We start from the raw sequence: 20,579 nt of genomic DNA on the forward strand, positions 1-20,579 counted from the left end.
AAACAGAAAAATCTGTTTATTTTAGGTAAGGGTATTAGTGGATAGCTTTCTTTTGAAAATTTATAAACATCTGAATTAAGATAGTGTACAGAAAATTTATCATTAAATAGACATTATGTTAAGCGTCTATATTATTATATTAAAAAACAACTGATTGCTAATATATCTGACAAATGTAAGAATATTCGGAGTTTCCCGAAGATGTTTCCATTAGTCTAGTTGTTCCATCCGTTCGTAAATAATTCCCTATAACATCTGGTTCCCCTGGATTCCATTTGAAATATATTAAAGTATTGCCTTCATCATCCAAGAAAGGTGAATATTGGTCGACTCGTTCACCTTGAAAATAAATACGTTGAATTCCGTACGCATCTGAAATAAAGCAAAAGTTGTTTTATATCAAGCAGGTGGACACATTTTAAATACCGATAATTTGAAGAAAAATAAAAACAGAAATTGGATTAAATTTGATAAGATTACATAAAACTTTTCCCTTATAAGTACTACTACTATGCAAATAAACAACATCATCGACATCACGAATATCTGGATTTAAGTGGTGTAAGTCAGACGCGGTTTTCGTCTACACTCGAATAAATAGTAAGTAATTTGTCTGAACTGATAGTTGCATTTGTATGAATCTTTATTTTATCTCTCTCGTCAGTATTGAAAGAAGTGAGGTTTAAAACTTAAAACTTAAAGAAAAATTAGATCAGACGTCTTGTGTTAAAGAGAGGCGAAAACCGAAAGCTAAGAAGAGACAATAACAGTAAAAAAACAAAAACTAAGAAGAGACAATAGCAGTAAACAAAACATAATATAGAAAATTAAAGACAGACTAACTCGGACCTCACATAAAACAGAGGTTAATGATCATTTAAGTACGAATCCGGTGATAAGTTTTATTTTATAGGTCACGTTCGAGGGAAAAAACGGGAATGTGGTTTCGACGAATGGAACATTTCCGTCTTGAATGATGAAACAGATATTCCATAACGGTCTACCACCTCATTGTAGCTTACTTCAAGTTTTATAGTAAATGATTTAAACTGCGTCACTTATTTTTTTTCAATAGTTTTCTATCAAGGAAATCATAATAGGAAATGCACGAACCAATAATCACAACATGGATACGAGGATAAAATAAAATCACTAGTAATTTTGGGGCCCTTTATAGCTTGTTGTTCGGTGTGAGCCAAGGCTCCGTGTTGAAGGCTGTACTTTAAACTATAATGGTTTACTTTTTAACTTTTTAAATTGTTATTTGTATGGAGAGTTGTCTCATTGGCACTCACACCACATCTTCCTATATCTATTGGATATATATATATACCGTATACAGAGGTTAGTCAAGATCTGAGGATGACTTACCTTGGATATATATATAAACCGTATACAGAGGTTAGTCAAGATCTGAGGATGAGTTAACTTGGATATATATATATACCGTATACAGAGGTTAGTCAAGATCTGAGGATGACTTAACTTGGATATATATATAAACCGTATACAGAGGTTAGTCAAGATCTGAGGATGAGTTAACTTAGATATATATATAAACCGTATACAGAGGTTAGTCAAGATCTGAGGATGACTTAACTTGGATATATATATAAACCGTATACAGAGGTTAGTCAAGATCTGAGGATGACTTAACTTGGATATATATATAAACCGTATACAGAGGTTAGTCAAGATCTGAGGATGACTTAACTTGAATATATATATAAACCGTATACAGAGGTTAGTCAAGATCTGAGGATGACTTAACTTGGATATATATATATATATATAAACCGTATACAGAGGTTAGTCAAGATCTGAGGATGAGTTAACTTGGATATATATATAAACCGTATACAGAGGTTAGTCAAGATCTGAGGATGAGTTAACTTGGATATATATATAAACCGTATACAGAGGTTAGTCAAGATCTGAGGATGACTTAACTTGGATATATATATAAACCGTATACAGATGTTAGTCAAGATCTGAGGATGACTTAACTTGAATATATATATAAACCGTATACAGAGGTTAGTCAAGATCTGAGGATGAGTTAACTTGGATATATATATAAACCGTATACAGAGGTTAGTCAAGATCTGAGGTTGACTTAACTTGGATATATATATATAAACCGTATACAGAGGTTAGTCAAGATCTGAGGATGACTTAACTTGAATATATATATATATATAAACCGTATACAGAGGTTAGTCAAGATCTGAGGATGACTTAACTCGGATATATATATATAAACTGTATACAGAGGTTAGTCAAGATCTGAGGTTGACTTAACTTGGATATATATATATAAACCGTATACAGAGGTTAGTCAAGATCTGAGGATGACTTAACTTGAATATATATATATATATATAAACCGTATACAGAGGTTAGTCAAGATCTGAGGATGACTTAACTTTTTATGCTGTATCCTTCAATTTGGATAGGGTAAATATGTCCAACAAAGTCACTAAACTTTGAATTATCTAAGGAAAGGACATCATTTATATTACGAAACTTCATGTTAAAGGGTAATGATAGATCCATTTTTATTCTTTATGAGATGTAATATAAAAAAATTAATAACTTAATGATATGCCTCTTTTGTAAACTTTGTCTGAGATAGTTGACACCTTACTTTATTAATGACTCTTAATTTCTAAACCACAGGTTTGTTATAAAGCATGGCAATACCGAATTATTTACCTTTGAGCGGATGAAACAGTGTGAGACTGATATTTAACCAACAGCGGTATCGACCCGGTGCTCTAAAAACTAAAACACTTTTCAGACATTTATACGGCTTTGCGTAAGGTTTGACATACAATAAAAATTCCTTAACTATAATGAATTAACGTGTCAAATCATACCCATTTGATTCATAGCCCATTCGTACACATCCAAAGAATCGATAAGTAGGAGATGTGCAGAGTCTGAAACACAGTGTTCCTTAGCTGGTGTATAATATCTCAAAGTTACAACAGTTTTGTAACAAATGTTCATGCTTGTGTCATAGGTATATCCTGTTGCTGTATTACAGAGTGCTGAAAACAGAAATAAATATCACATACACGTGTGTATTACATCGATAAATATTGTTCCTCTATATAAAGTCGTCAATGGATAAAGAGAGGGGTAAATTAGAAATTAATATTAATCATTTTTGTTCTTCTGACGAATAATTATCGCTTGTGATTTTGTGTAACGAGACATCAATCCAACGCTCTGGCCTGTTTTACTATCAAAATACTAACTCTGAAAGATGCAAACCATTATTAAGAAGGACTCAAAAATACCAATACGGAAGACTTGATTCTAGAGAAAAATGTTTACGCAGATAATGTGAGTGTGGAAGAATAACAGTTATACTGGAACCTCTCGATGAAAGATGTTTATTTAATACTACGATTGTTTATTAAGGCAGGAATAATTTAACGATTTGCAAACCTCCTTAATTACCGAAGACAACCTTAATTTACAAATAAAAAAACGGAAACTGCATGAACTTCAAAAGATGCCAGACTGAATGCGTACCATGCATGCATACCAGGTGACACCTACCATGACAACTTTCCTGGTCTTACATCTTTTGAAGATTATGCGATTACTTCAGTTTTTTTTTGTAATCTTGATTTGTAACTTCTTAATCGAAATGCAACATTTGAACAATGGTAAACTCTAGTCGCCCTTTTGTACATCAAAGTATAGCATTTGTTATCTTATTTTAGTATTTCTGTTGTGTCATTGTTCTCCTCTTATATTTGATTGTTTCCCTCAGTTTTAGATTGTAACCCGGATTTGTGTTTTCTCAATCGATTTATGAATTTCGTAACACCTCTATTTACTTAGAATAACATTCTTTTTTGAAGTTGTCATTTACTAGAAATGGAATGTGAATGGAACAACTGTGACAAAATTCCAGGAGTGACGTTATTGTAACAAATCTGAATGTAAGGACAAAACAATGTTCCTGCTATAAATAAAGATCAAAATACTTTTTTAAATATATATAATCAAAGAAGTAAGTTACCTTCAGTTGAAGAAATACCAGTCACATAGTTAGTGAGTCCAATTGTTGTTACTTCTGCTGAAGAAGTAGACAATAACTTTGCCTGGCTGGTTTCTACAATAAAATATATTTGTGTCATAAAGAGGGTGCTTATTGCACTGATATTGAGAAACATGGTGTCAATATGATTTATTACCAGCAACAATATCAAACAATATAAGTACTCTACCTCTTGCATATTACAGTAACACATATTTCATCAGTATTCAGTTCAAATGCTCTTGTCACAAGTCAAGGCCAAAGGTTCATATTCACCGTCTTGTCAAATTTTCTACTGTTTGGAACCTGTCTAGTGTTTTCAAACTTTAAGGAGAAATTGAAGAATGCAATTAGAAAATTTGAAAATCATTGGAAATTGTCTTCCTTAATGGCATCTTTTCCGCCAAAAAATTATTAGTATATACCTTAGACGTGCATTTCGTTTATATAATATTCATCAGAGAGTCTCGATTAAAATAAGTTTGAAGGTCAAATAAAAAAACAAAAATAATGTGTTAAATGATAATTTATGAATATCAATTCATCAATAACTCTCAAACCAAAATAACAACACTATCCATAAAGTTTTGATATTTGAGGAGCAATATGAATTAAACAAACATGAATTAAATAGCAAAACCTATCCTAAGTAAAATATGCTAATATAAAAAAGAAGATGTGGTATGATTGCCAATGAGACAACTGTCCACAAGAGACCAAAATGACACAGACATTAACAACTATAGGTCACCGTACGGCCTTCAACAATGAGCTAAGATCAGCGAATTATACAATAGGAATATATTGAAACTCATTGATATAGTCATATTTATAAATTAACTGTTTACAAAACTATTGAATATTTGAAATATTAAGGTTTTTCTACTTCAGGAATAGATTACCTTAGGCAAAACTTTTAGGATTATTTGTCCTCAATGCTCTTAAAACCCAGAAAGTCTGAATTATACACTATTCAGACGTATTAGACCATCAGTCGATTTCAGACATATACCTTTTTTTTTGTATTGTTTCCTATCTATTTTACAAATAAGAAACTTTACCATTAAATGTTTGCCTTAAACAAATAAAGTATATCACATTTAATTATCCTTCTCTTTTATGTTGAGTAAACAATAATGCTAAACCTGGTATCTGCGTAAACATATACATACACTGTGTATGTTAATGTAGATTTCCATGAGCATCAACAATGACAAGCGTATTGTATAAGGCGATTCTCATTGGTTAAGAGAAAAGAATAAGACTGTATGAATGCCTTGTTTGTGGTTAAAACAGCAAACAGTTATGATACAGTTATGAAACCTATCTGATTAAATTTTCGGTCTTATATACCAGCATAGAGTTGTCAATTTCTACCACTCTATTTTTGGATAGAACGTTTAAAGTGTTTAAAATATGTTCAAATGCTTCTCACACTCGCAAATGTTCGATAAATATTATCGGTCTAAATCATGTGACTTCAAGCGGACGTATATGTGTGACACTGTTTAGCCTGGTAGTAATATTAGAGCGGGTGGTCACTATATTCATCTTAACTATAGTTTGGCTGATAAGTATTTACAGTTGAGTAAAATTTCCTCAGAATTAATGAAGGATATTTTCAAATATTAACGAATTTTAGAAATATATACCTCCGATTGGAGAAATACTGGTCACCTGGTGAGTTGATCCAATTGATGTTACGTCTACAGGTGTTGTAGAGAAGAACTCTGTCTGGCTTGTTTCTGCAATGATTTAAAACAATAATTGAAATATAGATATATGTTAATTTCACAAATTGTTAGTGTAAGCAGATCCGGCTCAAAATGTGGCATCCTTCGTGTTGCTCATGTTAGTACAAAATCGGTAACAAGTCTTATTTGATTTGTCATATATTCGTGAAAAGTGTACGAAAGTTAAGACATAAGATACATATACAAATACTTTGAAGCCCGGCTTTACAAAATGGATTTTAATCATTTATTAAGAGATTTCATGGAGCGCATTGAAGAACCGTTATTTGTAAGGACACTTATACAGTTAAGATCTCGAATACGGTGGTTGAAAATCCAGTTTTTCATCTTTGGTTGAAATTCCAAAGGAACATTGGACGGACCTATGATTATCCAGGATATCCTCTTTCGTGAGTGTCGTGGGGAATATGTTGAATTTTCAAGGGGACGGTCAATACCTAATTCTTTTAATAGGCAGTTTATGTAATGTGGTTTACACACAAATCCGATGTTGTTTATGGCATTATCAGCGAGGACAACAACCTACTTGTCATGTAGGTTGGACAAGTGTTTTGAAACATTTCGGTCTTTATATAGATTGACGTAGCATGGATATTGATAGTCCCATTCAGTTGCTTTTTTTTTACTGATTTGTATCAACGATCTCACGGTTTTAATTCATTCAGAAAGAGTATCTACGGGCTTTTTTTTGCGTTTTAACCGACATAATCCTTAAAAGTTCTATATAAATATTACCTTTCCGAAAACATTTGTAATACTTCAAATTATGTTGTCTATTTTTCACTCCGTAATACGGAAGGGTTTAAAGTGAATAATTACTTATAATGGATGTCCGGAAATCATAACATTTAGTTCACATGAGTATTTGACTTGTCTCACATATACATTATTAATATTATTGTGATAACATACGATAAAAAGTAAAATAACAAAAATAACGTGTAGTATTCCTTAATTAAACGGCAAAATCATAAGATCAAGCACTTCAAAAGAATAACGAATGTCCTATTCCTGACTAAGTACAGGCATTTTCTTATATGTAATTAGTTAAACCTCCCACTTGTATACAGATGCATTAAATTAGGGAAACGGGAGATTATGAAATGTACCCTTAATATGATTTATTTTTTAAGATAGCTATCTGTTTTCTACTGCAGGTATAAGTGGTTAATATATTGTCAAAATAAGGTATGCGCTGATTTTTAAAAGATGAATATATATTCCCTGTAAATACGACAGATAGAGACAATTGAAATTCGTTAGATACGGAATTTGTTTTGATGCACCTTATTTTCAAAATTGATGTTTCAAATGGGCGTGTCATGTATGAAATTTTAATTTCAATATACTAGTACTAAAATGGTAAGAGTATAAATATTTCAAACTAACACATGTTGAACAAACAGTGGAATAAAAAACTTTGTTACATCACTGATCGATTTCAATTACAGGATGACATGTAAAGTATGTTTCGATGTCCCGTTAGGTTTATTATTTCTATGTTAATGAAGTTTAATCTATAAACTTTGAAAATACATGCTTATTGTTTTAAACTATGAAACAGCTCCAACTGAATATTTATACTTTTGTTCTATATCATATATTGAAAATATTGCTAATGACTTGGTAGATTGGGATTTTTTTTCTGAAAATCCGATCTGGGTGTGCTCCAATAATTATTGTTTTAACAAGCTTCGTTCAATTTACAATAGAAATATTAGAATACCAAGCTTTGGAAGTATTTATTGTCGTTAAGTGTATTTCAAATTATCAGAACAAATTCTTTTTTAAATCGAGGACAGTTAATCATATTGAATTTAATAGATAAATTGTTTTTAGTTTTTATTACCCCGAGCAAAATTCAAAACGAAAAGTCCCTAATCACATAATAAAATCAAAAGCTCCAACACATCAAAGGAATGGATAACAAATATCATATTCCTGCCTTGATACAAACCTTTTCTTATGTATAAATTGGTGGATTAAACCTTGTTATATAGCTGTCTAAACCGCTCACTTGTATACCTCTCAGCACATTTTGCTATACCAATTTATAATTATTTTTGAAGAAAATAATTCAGATTTTAAAAACAAAGAAAAAGATTAAAGATTACAAATTTAGAAAACGAAAGACAGAGCAACACGGACCAACAACCGAATTTGGGACGTATCATGTGCTCCGGAAAGGTAAGCATATCCTGCTCTAAATTTATCACCCCTCATATTGATAATGGTAAATGCAAACACGGTGATGTTGATAAGCATACTTCGTTGATTTGTCAAAATGTTAATGTCACAAATAACGGAGAAGAAAGGACGTGTTTAAGGTTATGATTATTTGTTAACATTGTTTTGAAGTTACCATAAATATGACGATGTATTTTGCTTATTGTTACAAATGTAAATATGTGCCTCAGTGTTTCCAAATAAAGTATATTGTTATTGTTGTTATTGTTGATAATTGTATATCATTAGTAGTTATCTGTGACTATAATGGTCATGCGACTATAGCTAGAGATTGCATCCGACTATCCTGCGAAGGGATAACTTGTTATGATGTTGCCTTTATTCAGCATAACAGTGGATTGTCATAAAAGTAAAATACCACAAACACCGAACTCCCAGGAAAATTTATATCAGAAAGTCCCTTATCGAATGTCAAAATCAAAAGTGCAATCACATCAAACAATTGGAAAACAACTGTCATTTTTCTGACTTGGTACAGCCTACGGTGGAATGTGAGTTTTAGAAACATATTGTCATATCATATCAGAAATGTTGTCCATCAGAAGGAATAAAAGATCTAGGTCAAAGGTCAAGATCATATTTCAAATCTTCACTTTTTATTGTTTTCAATTTGGTCTATAAATCGAAATTAAATTACACAATTTTTGCCAAATTGATAGTTCAGACGTGACAATTTTTACAAATAATACGATGGCTTGGTACAGGAATTAAACTGCATATGAAATTTTGAAAAACAGAAATTACAATTGATATCCTTTACTTTTAACAAATATGTAGAAAATAAGCTTATCTTAGATACAGATATAATTGGGATTTGTTTTCTCTTAATCGAATTGATTTTTGAATAGCGGTATATACTACTGTTGTCTTTATACGCCATGCGCGCGTTTTGTTTAAAAGATTTAAACAGGTCAAATTCAGTATAACAAATTAGGTTTTTCTTTGTGTTGCCATCACATTTATTTTCAACTAGAATTTCATATAATTTTTTATCCTGCAATTGGGTGTCCTACTATACAGATACAGCCCTACAGATATCGCTATGCTGTATCTGTATACTATACAGATATCGCTTTAAAGCTCCGCCCACTGCCGGACTGAGTATTGTTTGAACCTATGTGACCTCAGAATGTGTATTCCAGTTGCATTCCAACGACGATGACAATTGTCGATTTCAAAACTTCAATGTGTATTATTGTGTTACAAATAAACTATGTCAATTTCAGCATGCATGTTTAGTGAATGTCAAGTCTGAAGCGTAGGTCAACTTGTACACTTCTGTTTAAAATTTGACAATGTTTTGTTATTTGTTGTTACTGTTGAAATTAGTTGTCATGTTAAAATAGATAATTATCAATCTTGAGCGATGTATTAATGTTGACCATTCGAGATTCTTTTTTGCGAACCCGTCTTCAGCGTAATGTGTGATTTTGATATTACTACGCGGGCCTCAAGGGATTATAAATCGAAAATAAATGCTAAATATGTTAGTGTTTGTGTCTTTCAAAACACAAACAATATGGAGAATTAATTGCAGGATAAAGACAATAACTGTTTAGTGTCCTTAAATATCAGCTGTATTTGTACTCGGCTCGAAACAGGTGTAGTAGCTTGCTAAAAGCTCGCATACACTTTGTTTCCTAGCCTCGTACAAATACAGCTGATATTTAAAGACACTTAACAGTTATTGTCTATATATATGTTTACAATACTTGAAACTGTTTTCCTAATTTCCTTTCGCCTAGTCTTTTAAATTTATACCAAACATGTATTTCAATATTTGATTAGAAAAGAATATTATGTATACATGTTTTGTTGGAAATTCATTTATCTTTACAATCAATTTCTATCTTTTTCACGGATATGAAATATTGATCAAACATTTATTTGAGAACTTTACGAGAGAGAAGCACTTGCAATGTGTGCTGAATCATTTTTAAATCTTATGGAGTATGCAGAAGTGAGCGCATAATATATGTCTGGTAAAACAAATTGTTTTGTCACGTTCTAGTTTTGAAATTAATTTGCTTTGAGCACAACTGGTTAGTTTTTTGAAGACGAAAAGCACGTCGTGTATCTATAATTTTAAGCTTTGTATCTTTGATGAATTTGCTGTACCCAGATGAAGGAAAATATACAGAACATTAGTTATTTTTTCTGCATAATACATTTCTTATATATAAATTCCGGATTAATTTGAATGTTCTTTATGTTTCTAATTCAAACGTTTCAGTTCATGCTTGATTGTCACGTTCTCGACATTTACAGTGATCGATGATACTGTATTCATTAAACGCAGGAAATTATATCCTGGTGTGTTTGTACTTTTCAGGTTTATTAGGTTAACGACTACATTATCTAAATAAAGATATATATTTATTTTGATCGGTATCTTTTCGGATGTCAAACGCTTGGCATTGATATGCTGGTTTAGAAACAAGAAGTTGACAAAAGTCTAAAATAATGTTTTGGATTTGGTCATGGTCTAATATCGAAATACTAAACGCACTGGTTTATAATACTGATGTCAAATACAATTCATACACTTTTAAAACAAAAGTTTTTCAAATGCTGATATCTATGAAAGCTATTTTTTTGGATACAGAAATTGACCTTAGTGGGAAAAGTGTATTTAAACAATCTAACAAACTTTTCTTTTAAAAACGATTGACAATATATCAGTGAATTCCAACGACAGTGAAATATTCCTCTAATAAGACATTGGGTTTTAATACAAATGTACACGAGGCCATAACAGGTAAAAAAAATGCTTGTAAATATGTTATAGATTGCCAAAGAAACATAGACGCGGAAGCATAGATGCGGAAGAATCAAAAGAGATATCCAAACTCAAAAATCGGAGACATACTGCTCACGTCATGACAAAAAAAATGTTTAAAAAAGAAGACAAAAAACAGTATAGAAAACCCAATCTAGAACACTCCAGTCTTTAGAAATAAAAATATGAGTATTTCTTATGTTTTGCTTAAGGATGTCTGCTTGTCATGTTTTGGAATTTTTGTCAGATTTTCGGAATCCTCTAGTTTTATCCATTTGAATGCATTAAAAAAAATCCCCATGAACCCCCATTTTTCTTTTCATAAATCTTTTACATGTATAATTATAAGTCATTAGTTAAAGTCTTATAAAATTTTATTTATTTTTTAATAGTATTTGAGAACTTTAACTGGTCAATGATAAAGCTAGGAAAAATCAAGAGAGATTATTTTCCCGCCAAAATTCCAATGGCTCATATCTCGAAAACAAGCACATTGACCCCTATATTTTTTTTTGCTTTTTTGATTCCTTAATTTATTCCCTATCAATACATACTAGTTTTATGAAAAGTTATTTAATTTGAAACTGAGCAGCGAACATCCTTTAAAAACACAAAAGATTGGTGTAGAGTGTTATTGCTTGGTGTTTTAGAGATAACGTTAACATTTAAAATTTAAAACGAAAATAATACTTCCTAAATTTCGTGGCACGTAAAATTCAGCATAGTTTTTTGTCTAAATATGATCCTGTTTACATTGTGTTGTTTGTCGTTGATGTAATATTTTCGTTGTTGTTATGCAGTTTACATGTTTTGTCGAGTATTGTATTATTCATTTGTGCGTTTCTTTAAAATGAAGGTGCTTGTTTTTGTATGTGCTGTATTTCTGTCTCAAAGTGTTACCATTACAGTGATATTTGTAACATTTTCATAACGCGGGCGATTTGGCTACCTATTAAACTAGGTTCTACTCACCATTTTATCTTTAAAAAATTGTACCAAGTCAGGAATATGGCAGTTGTTATCAAATAGTTTGTTTCTATGTATGTTGACGTTTGTTGGTTTTTTTTTGTTGAACTTCAGTGTTCCAGTTGTTCTTTTTTTTTCTTATTGTTGGTGTATTTCCCTCAGTTTAAGGTTGTAACCCGGATTTGTTTTCGTTTAATCGATTTATGACTTTTGAACAGCAATTTGTACTGTTGCCTTTATCTTCACCTCAAAACTGATTTAAAGTGTCTGTAACAACTTAAAGGTTATGGAACTATACAATTCGAATACAATATGAGGTTCTCAAAATAAATTTTGATAGTCCGTTTTTTTCTTTCTATTATTGACAGGCGTCAATTACAATTTATTTGGGGATTTAAAAAGGATATCTAAGGTCTCAGATGTTAGCTGCATTAATTTGCACTATGCCATATCCCTAGTACACCTTCAACTCAATCATGTTGATCGATTTGCTTATCTCAACTTGAAGCAGTATACTCATATTGCCTTTATTTTCCCCTCAATACGTATGTAAGGAGTCTGTTACAACTTAAAAGTAATAAGAAATATACAATTCGAATACAATATGTGGTTCTCAATATAATACGGTTTATATCATGATCATTTATAAGATAAATAAATTTAATGAAAGAGACATGATAACTGCATCATTCGGATCCGGTTCTCGTTTCCCGCTAATCAACGTCACATGACTCATCACCTTTAGATTGAACTAGTCACTCTTCAACTTCGTACTTTATTTGGCTTTTTTTTTTCTTTTTTTTTTTTTTTAACTTAATTGGACTCGAGCGTCACTGATGAATCTTTTGTAGACGAACCGCGCGTCTGGCGTATATATAAAATTTAGTCCTGGTATCTATGATGAGTTTATTTGTAGATATTATGTTTTTGCCTGAAACTAGATTCTTTGAATAATACTAAAACTTTCTTGAATTTTGATTACTTGCTTTTTTTTCTTTTATTGACGGGCGTCAATTCCAAATCATTTGGGGATTAAAAAATGATATCTAAGATCTCAGATGTTAGCTGTATTAATTTGTACTGGGCAGCACCATCGTAAGTACACCTTCAACTTGTGTAATCATGTTGATCGATTTGCTTATCTCAATTTGAAGAATGTAAACTTCTTTGGGAATTAATACAAGGGTTGATAATTTTTACATACAATACATATACTGTTTGGAGTCCCCTATTAAAATGATGCCAGATTAATTCTTTATATCACAATGCTATATGATTGAAGGTAACCGGACAACCCCCGTTTTGATTTTCCATTTTTTTTTTTTTTTTTTTTCGGTACAAAATACCAATAGACATTTTTACAGTAAAGAGTTTACTGTTTTCATGAATGTTGGTTCTCTTAATGATGACTTTATTAATATTAAACACATTTTAGCGATCTAGACAGTTCATTACTTTCAAGTTACAAAGCAGGGAAAAGAAATTAAAAAAAAACATTGTATTAAAAATAAATCGATTGATGTAAAATGTCAAGTGCATTAAAAGTTCCTGATTCACAAAAATCTTTAAAAAGCACAAAACGGAAATAGAAATGTTACGAACATCCATAACATAGCATTTTTTTAATTAATACATAAGTTTTTCAAGATATATATGTTATATGAGTAGAACACATCCGTAGCTTAATAAGTAAAGTGATTGCAATCGAAATCAAAAGAATTGTCTTCTTTATACAAGAGTAAACATCAAATAGGCAGATATGCCATCTACCTTGAAACTTGTGAGAAGTAACATCAGTTCAAATCAATTTCCCACTACTAGTCTACTAGCACTATAAAAATAAATCCTCGTGGATGAGCGCCCTACCGTTTTTAATGGAAAAACTTAAACTTTATGTATAAGTTGTAGTTTATCTTAAGTCTTTTATTGATCGACCTTTCAGTTATCAGTTTTCTCGGAACAAATGATGTGATACCAGAAAAATCAGTACCGAAAGATAGTATGCATTATTGCCATCACTTGATATCCTTTAACTTATGTCGTAGTTCATACTTCATAATTTTCTTTTGAAACAATCTTGAAACATGTTTTAAGTTCTTTTTTACTACTGTGATAGGTTAGATAGAGCGTGTGGCGCAAGTAGACCTATAACTGTCCTTGTTTAAATTTTAATTTTAGGTTTTATCTTGAAACTTATAAGGAGTCTCTCTCTCTCTCTCTCTCTCTCTCTCTCTCTCTCTCTCTCTCTCTCTCTCTCTCTCTCTCTCTCTCTCTCCTATTTTGGGGGGGGGGGTTATGAAATTAGGCATTTACTAACTTATTTCGTATCAAAACTCATTTGTATATGTACAACTTAAGCAAAATACGTACTCGTATAAAAACTAATAAGGCCGTAGTGTTGTTCAAAAGTCAAATAAAACATCATGTCATATTCACAGTATCAATATTTGTAACACAAAATTGGATTTGTTTCTTCCATTTATTTATTCAATAGAGAGAAAAAATCGATTGATCGAACTAAGAGTATCAAACAAAGCAGTTATTAGAGTTCATGCAAATTAAGGGCGAATACTAATTTAAAGAAAAATATTTATTATCAGTTCCATTAATTAATTGTGGTCAAATTTGAATTAAAAAAAATCGTTATATTCTTTTCCTCATACGTAATTTCAAATTAGATACTAAATCTCTCATCATCAAATAAAAAGTTCTAATCTTATTGCTATTTATCATTTAATTGGCAAGCAGTCACATACTTCATTCCTAAATCACGATTGATTGAAAAACATGAACTTTCGTTAAAATTAAATTGGTAAGTTTAAATCTTCATAAGGTGTTGAATGAAAAAAACTGAACAACAGAACAGTGTTGTTTACTCAACCACAAAGTTTTGCATTAGACTATTAGCACCAAGCAATTAGGCGCCGGATATTATGATCAATTTTGCGGGGAAAGCTCTAAATGTAACATTTACATATAAATAAAATAATATTAAGAGTCTAAATTGAATACAACATTCAAACCTATGATTGCTTTGGAAAGAAACGCAATTTTTATACATGTGGATGTAAAAAATATCGTGGTAGAGGGGTTTAAATACAGCACACACAACATTTTCAAAAAAACAAAAAAAGTGAAAAAGTATTTTAACAAACGCCTTTGACTAGCAGGTCGAACAACTGATGTTCTTAAACCCTGCAGAAAAAAGCTCAAATAAATGAAATAATACATACAACTTGAATGACATATATTGCAGACCAGTATCGAATAAAGATGACATAATGAATAACAGATCGAGATATAGCAATGTAATGATTTAGTAATAGGCATTTAATTTCACATTGTTTATATCAATAGCAAGGTATCGAAACCCCGTAAAACACTGTTGTAATTCATTCGTTTGATGTGTTTGCACTATTGATTGTGTCATTTAATTAGGGACTTTCCGTTTTGAATATTCATCGGAGTTCAGTATTTTTGCGATTTTACTTTTTTTCTTAAAAAGATATTTCATCGTCACTGTCACGTAACAGTGTTTGTCTTTAAGCTTTAACATTAAGAAATATCGTTTGTGGTTACATTTATATTTAAAGAGCTACGGGAGTAAAACATATGCCAATATTACCGGGCTTGTATTTTCTACCATAGTTCCCTTGATAGAGGGTTGCTGCTCACTAGATAGCTATTAAATCAAGAGTTCCAAATGATGAAGTTGAAATCACGATTTCGTAAATTTTACGGACGCCATCACGAGTTGGTTGACAGCTATGGAATACCCGTTTCACAGATGATAGTGGATTTGTTCCTTATTTCGTAGCTACAACCCCGTTCCCGTTTCACGAATATAACTTACCGAATTAGAGTTTTACCTCGTGTGTTCTATGCGCAACACAGCGGATGTCATATGTGGAGCAGGATCTGATTATCCTTTCGGAGCACCTGAGAGCAATCCCAGTTTTTTAGAGGATGCCTGTTGCTTAGTATTTATGTTTTTATGTTGTGTTTTGTGTTCTATTGTATGTTTATTTGTCTTTTTCATTTTTAGCCAAGGCGTTGTAGGTTTGTTTTCGATTTATGAGTTTATGAATATCTGTCTGGTATCTTTTACTCCTCTTTTATGTTTTTTTTCTTCTGAGCTGATATTTTTGGTCTTTTGTAACGACTTGCCATTTCGCAACCTAATGACCTTATAAACACTACTGCACTACGACTAAATTTACAAAATACTTAATTATTTAACTCGTAAAATGCTATTGTTTTTAAATATGGTATTCAAATTCTGCTATTGACCACAATATATCATCTCAATATTAGATTGTACCTAGAGAGAATGTATTCACATTTAATTGAAGACTATAAAGGCAACAGTAGTATACCCTGTTCAAAACTCGTAAATCGATGGACAAAAAACAATATCGAGGTAACAAACTAAAACTGAGGGAAACGCATTAAATATAAGAGGAGAACAACGACACAACATTAAAATGTAACACACACAGAAACGGACTTAGCATTAGACAAAATCCGATGAGAATAACAAATATAACATCAAAACCAAATACATGAATTTGGGATAGAAATGTACCGTGACACACCTTATAGTAATGTGAATTCACACTCAAATATAAGAGAAAACAAACGACAAACGTTAAAATGTAACACACACAGAAACGAACTATAATATAACAATGGCCATATTCCTGACTTGGTACAGGATATTTTTTAAAAGAAAAAAATGGTGGGTTGAACCTAGTTTTGTAGCATGCTAAACCTCCCGCTTTAATGTTAATGTTAAATATAACATTAAAATGACAACATAACATTACAGGACTACAATACAAATAAATACGAGTCCATATTAGACAAAGAAACACATGAATAATAGCTAACAAAAGGCACCAGGTTTTAAATTCAATACGCCAGAAGCGCGCCCCGTCCACACAAGACTTACCAGTGACGCCCAGATATAAATGTTCGAAAGTCAAAACAAGTACAAAGCTGTACAGCACTGAGGATCAAAAGTTCAAAAAGGTTGTGTCAAATACGGCTAGGGTTGTCTGCTTGGGATGAGAACATCCTTATTATTTAGAACAATTACTATACTATAGACCGACATTGTGCAAAGTTTCTACAGTTTCACTTTCAAAAGTGGTATTAAGTATTGCAAGATTCTGAGGATTTTTATTTTTTCCAAACAATATTTTACTATCAATATATATATAATTCCTGAAATGAAAAGTGAGTCATGCAGCTAGTACTTACTCGAACTAATTTCTTAAAATGAATGCATTTGATATGTATAGATTATAACATGCCCTTTTCCATATTGGCCCTGGTATCATCCCGAGACTCCCATATCGGCCTCGAGGCTTTAGCCGAGGGTCGTTATGGGTCGAGGGATGATACCAGGGCCAATATGGAAAATACATGTTATAATCTATTTATCACATATTTAAGTTTTGCAGAGAGGAGAAAAAAGTTCAATTACAACACCGTCATTGCTCGCCGTTGTCGTTGTCGTCATTTGGAATCAGGGCACGATATCAATATCTCTTTTTTGCCCCGGGCAATTTTGAGGTTATTGCATATGCAAAACCGAAGGTATTCATTACAAATATGTGATAAAAATATTTATCTTACAATGTATATGATACTAATAAAATAAGGCGTTACATTTCATACTTTTTTTTTATTTACTCAAACTAATGATGGCTTTTTAATTTGAATTCAAAACTTAAAGTCATAAAATGTTTGTCTATTTTATAAACTTATAGGCAGAAAACGTGTAGTTTATTTCCTAAATTAGTTAATCTGACAAGGCATCTGCAATCTGATTTCGTGTAACGTATCATATTAAAAGTGGTCCATTAGTACTGTAATATTAATAGATTGATCGATTGGTGATTGCTTTACGCCACATCAGCACAAAAAGGCTATATCGCGGCAATTATTGTAATTTGTGAACAAATAAACACCAATAAGCACTACACTACAATGCTATTTCAATCAATAATGATTCAGGAAAGAAGCTATGATTGACGTGCCTTCCAATTGCCGCTTCCAGATCAAATGAATTGTCAATGTCAAAGGTTCAGATATGCTGAAACATTGTGGAATTATCTCTAAATGCAATTCTAAAATTTTAAGCTTGAATTTAAGAATTCAAACCGTCAAAAAACTGTTAGGCATAAAACATTATAGATATGCTTTCATGACAGGACAATTAAAATGATGATTCAGTTGCTATGAAATTAAAATGTTTATACTGAGATTAAAGATCTATATTCCTTCCTTAGTATCGTGTTTAATGAGAGACACCATAATAAGGTAAAATGAAAAGCTCAAACAAATCAAACGAATGGAAAACAACTGTCATATTCCTGACTTGGTACAGGCATTTCCTGGTGCATAAAAAGTAGGATTACACCTGAGACACAGACACAAACTTATCATCGAATTTGTTATTGTCACGTTAAAACACGCATTGTTACGTTAAAATAAGAATTGTCACGTTAGAATAAATATTGGGTCACGTTAAAATAAATATTGTCACGTTAAAATAAGTATTGTCGATTTTACATGAACATAAAGAGATGTAGTGTAATAGCAAGTGAGGATCAGTGAAACATCTAACAACCAGAGGCATAGCTACATCAATGTAAGCACCTACTGTAGATTCATTATTATTTGTTGGATACCAATTTCGTGGATTTCGTGGGTAAAGATTAACCACGAAGTTAAATGTTCAACGAATGACAAATTTCATATAGGATTATATGCAGACTTTACCAAAACAACAAAATAAGATATCCACGAAAATACAAGTTTTTCTTAATCAACGAAAATTGGTTCCCACGAAAATAAATAAATCGACAGTAGAGTTTGCTGTTCGAAATGCAAAAAAAAGTAGGACGGCATACAATACAACAGACAATTAAAGGTTCTAAAATTAAAAGAACTATTCTCATATCTAGGCTACAGCATTTTTAAAAACAAAATTGCAATAGAAGTACACTCCTTTTACAATATGAATATGAAAACGGTACTATGTGAAAATGAACCGAAGTAACATATTCATTGAGATATATAATTGTAATGAAGTTTTACTTTGACAAAACGTTATCTTTAATAGAGATTTGGACAGAACCTTTTTTATTACGAGATCAAAGGTTGAATAAAAACATAGACATTCTTCTTTATCAGAATAAAAAAAATAAGTGATGTAAAAAGATAATTAAAATATCTCAGTATTACAAAATAAAACTCTTTCTTTTAAAACTTTTCACTAAAGGTTGTTTGTTTTATTCTGATACTCAAAGTATCGCTGTATACTGACTGTGTACAAACAACCAATTAAATATCTACATCTCCTTTTACATTAGCGCATGGTTCAGTAGATTTTGACCTGCTAATGGTTTTTAATCGAAATTCAACCAAATGTTCATAGATATATATTCTACATGACATTTAAAAACAAAAAATAAAGACCGAATTACCTTTCTATAAATTGGTAAGCTTACCAAAACGTGCAATGGTAACTTAACCTTACTTTCATACCAGATAGAGTCCGAAATGACAATCTATTGGAAAATATTATCCCGAACAGTGTAGGAATTGACACCATACAATTTGTGGTCAGAGATATCCGTTGGAAATGTCAAATAAATCAAAATCGGATTTATTAAAGAAGGGTTAAGAATAGTCTTAGAAAACAACAGTTTACTTTCAGAAAATGAGATTTTATTATTTATTTATTTATTTTATTTACTTATTTGTGCTATCTATTTCTTAATATATGTTAGTTCTTTATATCTGTCTATCTCCGTTAATTCGTTTAAGTTTGTTCTTATGTTTTGTTTGCCAAGATAGAGGAACCATGCAACAAAACAGGATATAAAGAGAATTCATTGAAATACAAATTGAAGATCGTCCAAATATTGTTTTGGGTTGGGGTTTTTTTGCAACACAATAATACAAAAATTGTAATCAGTACAAAATGTCATTTTGTTTTTATCGAGAAAATTTAATTTCCTGTTATCATGAAAATTATGTGTGCATATGATAGTGTCTTATTATTAATCTTACCTTTATCGCGGGTCTTTCTGATGGTTTCAGATCGCATACATGGTTCCGTGTTCGGATAGAAAGTAGAGTAAAAATTACACTGTCCTGAGACGGATTCAAAGTTAGCAGAGTAGCAACTATCATAAATTGTACATAAGCTAGCACATTCACGTACTGTTCTTGCAATAAATGTTCTAATCGGTGTTCCATTTATAATACATGTATTTTTCGCATTTTCATATTTCTGTAATTTAGCTTTCAGAGTGTTTGTACATTGTGTCAAAATTACTGCAGCTGCTACAGCTGAGTGAATAATTTGTTTTATCATTGTTTCATAATTGTATCCTACAAAATACTCATGTTCCTGTTGTTTGCGCAATTATCGTTAACATATATACTTAATTTGATTAGTTATTCGAGAACAGTCCTAACCGTACCCATAACCAGTATACTTCTCATTAGGTGTGTATTTTTCACGTCAATATATACTCATTTGTATTTCAACCAATGAGCTTATCTCAATTTTGTTTTATGTTTGTACGAAAAGCTTTAAATGACACTATTAGATTGTCCTATACGATGAACATACCTTGATCATATCATATAATTAAATAGTCGCATAAAGATCTTATTGGTTTTGCAAAATGTTAGTAGCAATTTATTTGATTTACTACAAGTGTGATATAAAGTATGATTTATATATTGAAATAAA

The 20,579-nt window shown here is 31.3% G+C and overlaps 1 protein-coding gene across 2 annotated transcripts; it reads right to left on the reverse strand.

Annotated features, from left to right (window-relative positions):
* Window positions 1–75: 75 nt before the first annotated feature.
* Window positions 76–20,225, reverse strand: LOC143070847 (uncharacterized). 2 transcript variants are annotated; one of them, XM_076244967.1, is made up of 5 exons: window positions 19,889–20,225; window positions 5,710–5,802; window positions 4,040–4,132; window positions 2,880–3,053; window positions 76–372 (listed from the first exon to the last, which is right to left on the reverse strand). In XM_076244967.1, exons 1-5 carry the CDS (start codon window positions 20,193–20,195, stop codon window positions 158–160), a joined length of 882 nt encoding a protein of 293 aa, XP_076101082.1. In that variant the 5' UTR covers window positions 20,196–20,225; the 3' UTR covers window positions 76–157. The 2 variants fall into 2 exon arrangements, 1 of the variants encoding a protein (XP_076101082.1); XR_012976739.1 differs by lacking the exon at window positions 4,040–4,132 and having other exon boundaries at window positions 19,889–20,224.
* Between the last annotated feature and the right edge of the window lie 354 nt (window positions 20,226–20,579).

Source organism: Mytilus galloprovincialis, chromosome 4 (assembly GCF_965363235.1).
Source record: "Mytilus galloprovincialis chromosome 4, xbMytGall1.hap1.1, whole genome shotgun sequence".
Taxonomy (NCBI): domain Eukaryota; kingdom Metazoa; phylum Mollusca; class Bivalvia; order Mytilida; family Mytilidae; genus Mytilus; species Mytilus galloprovincialis.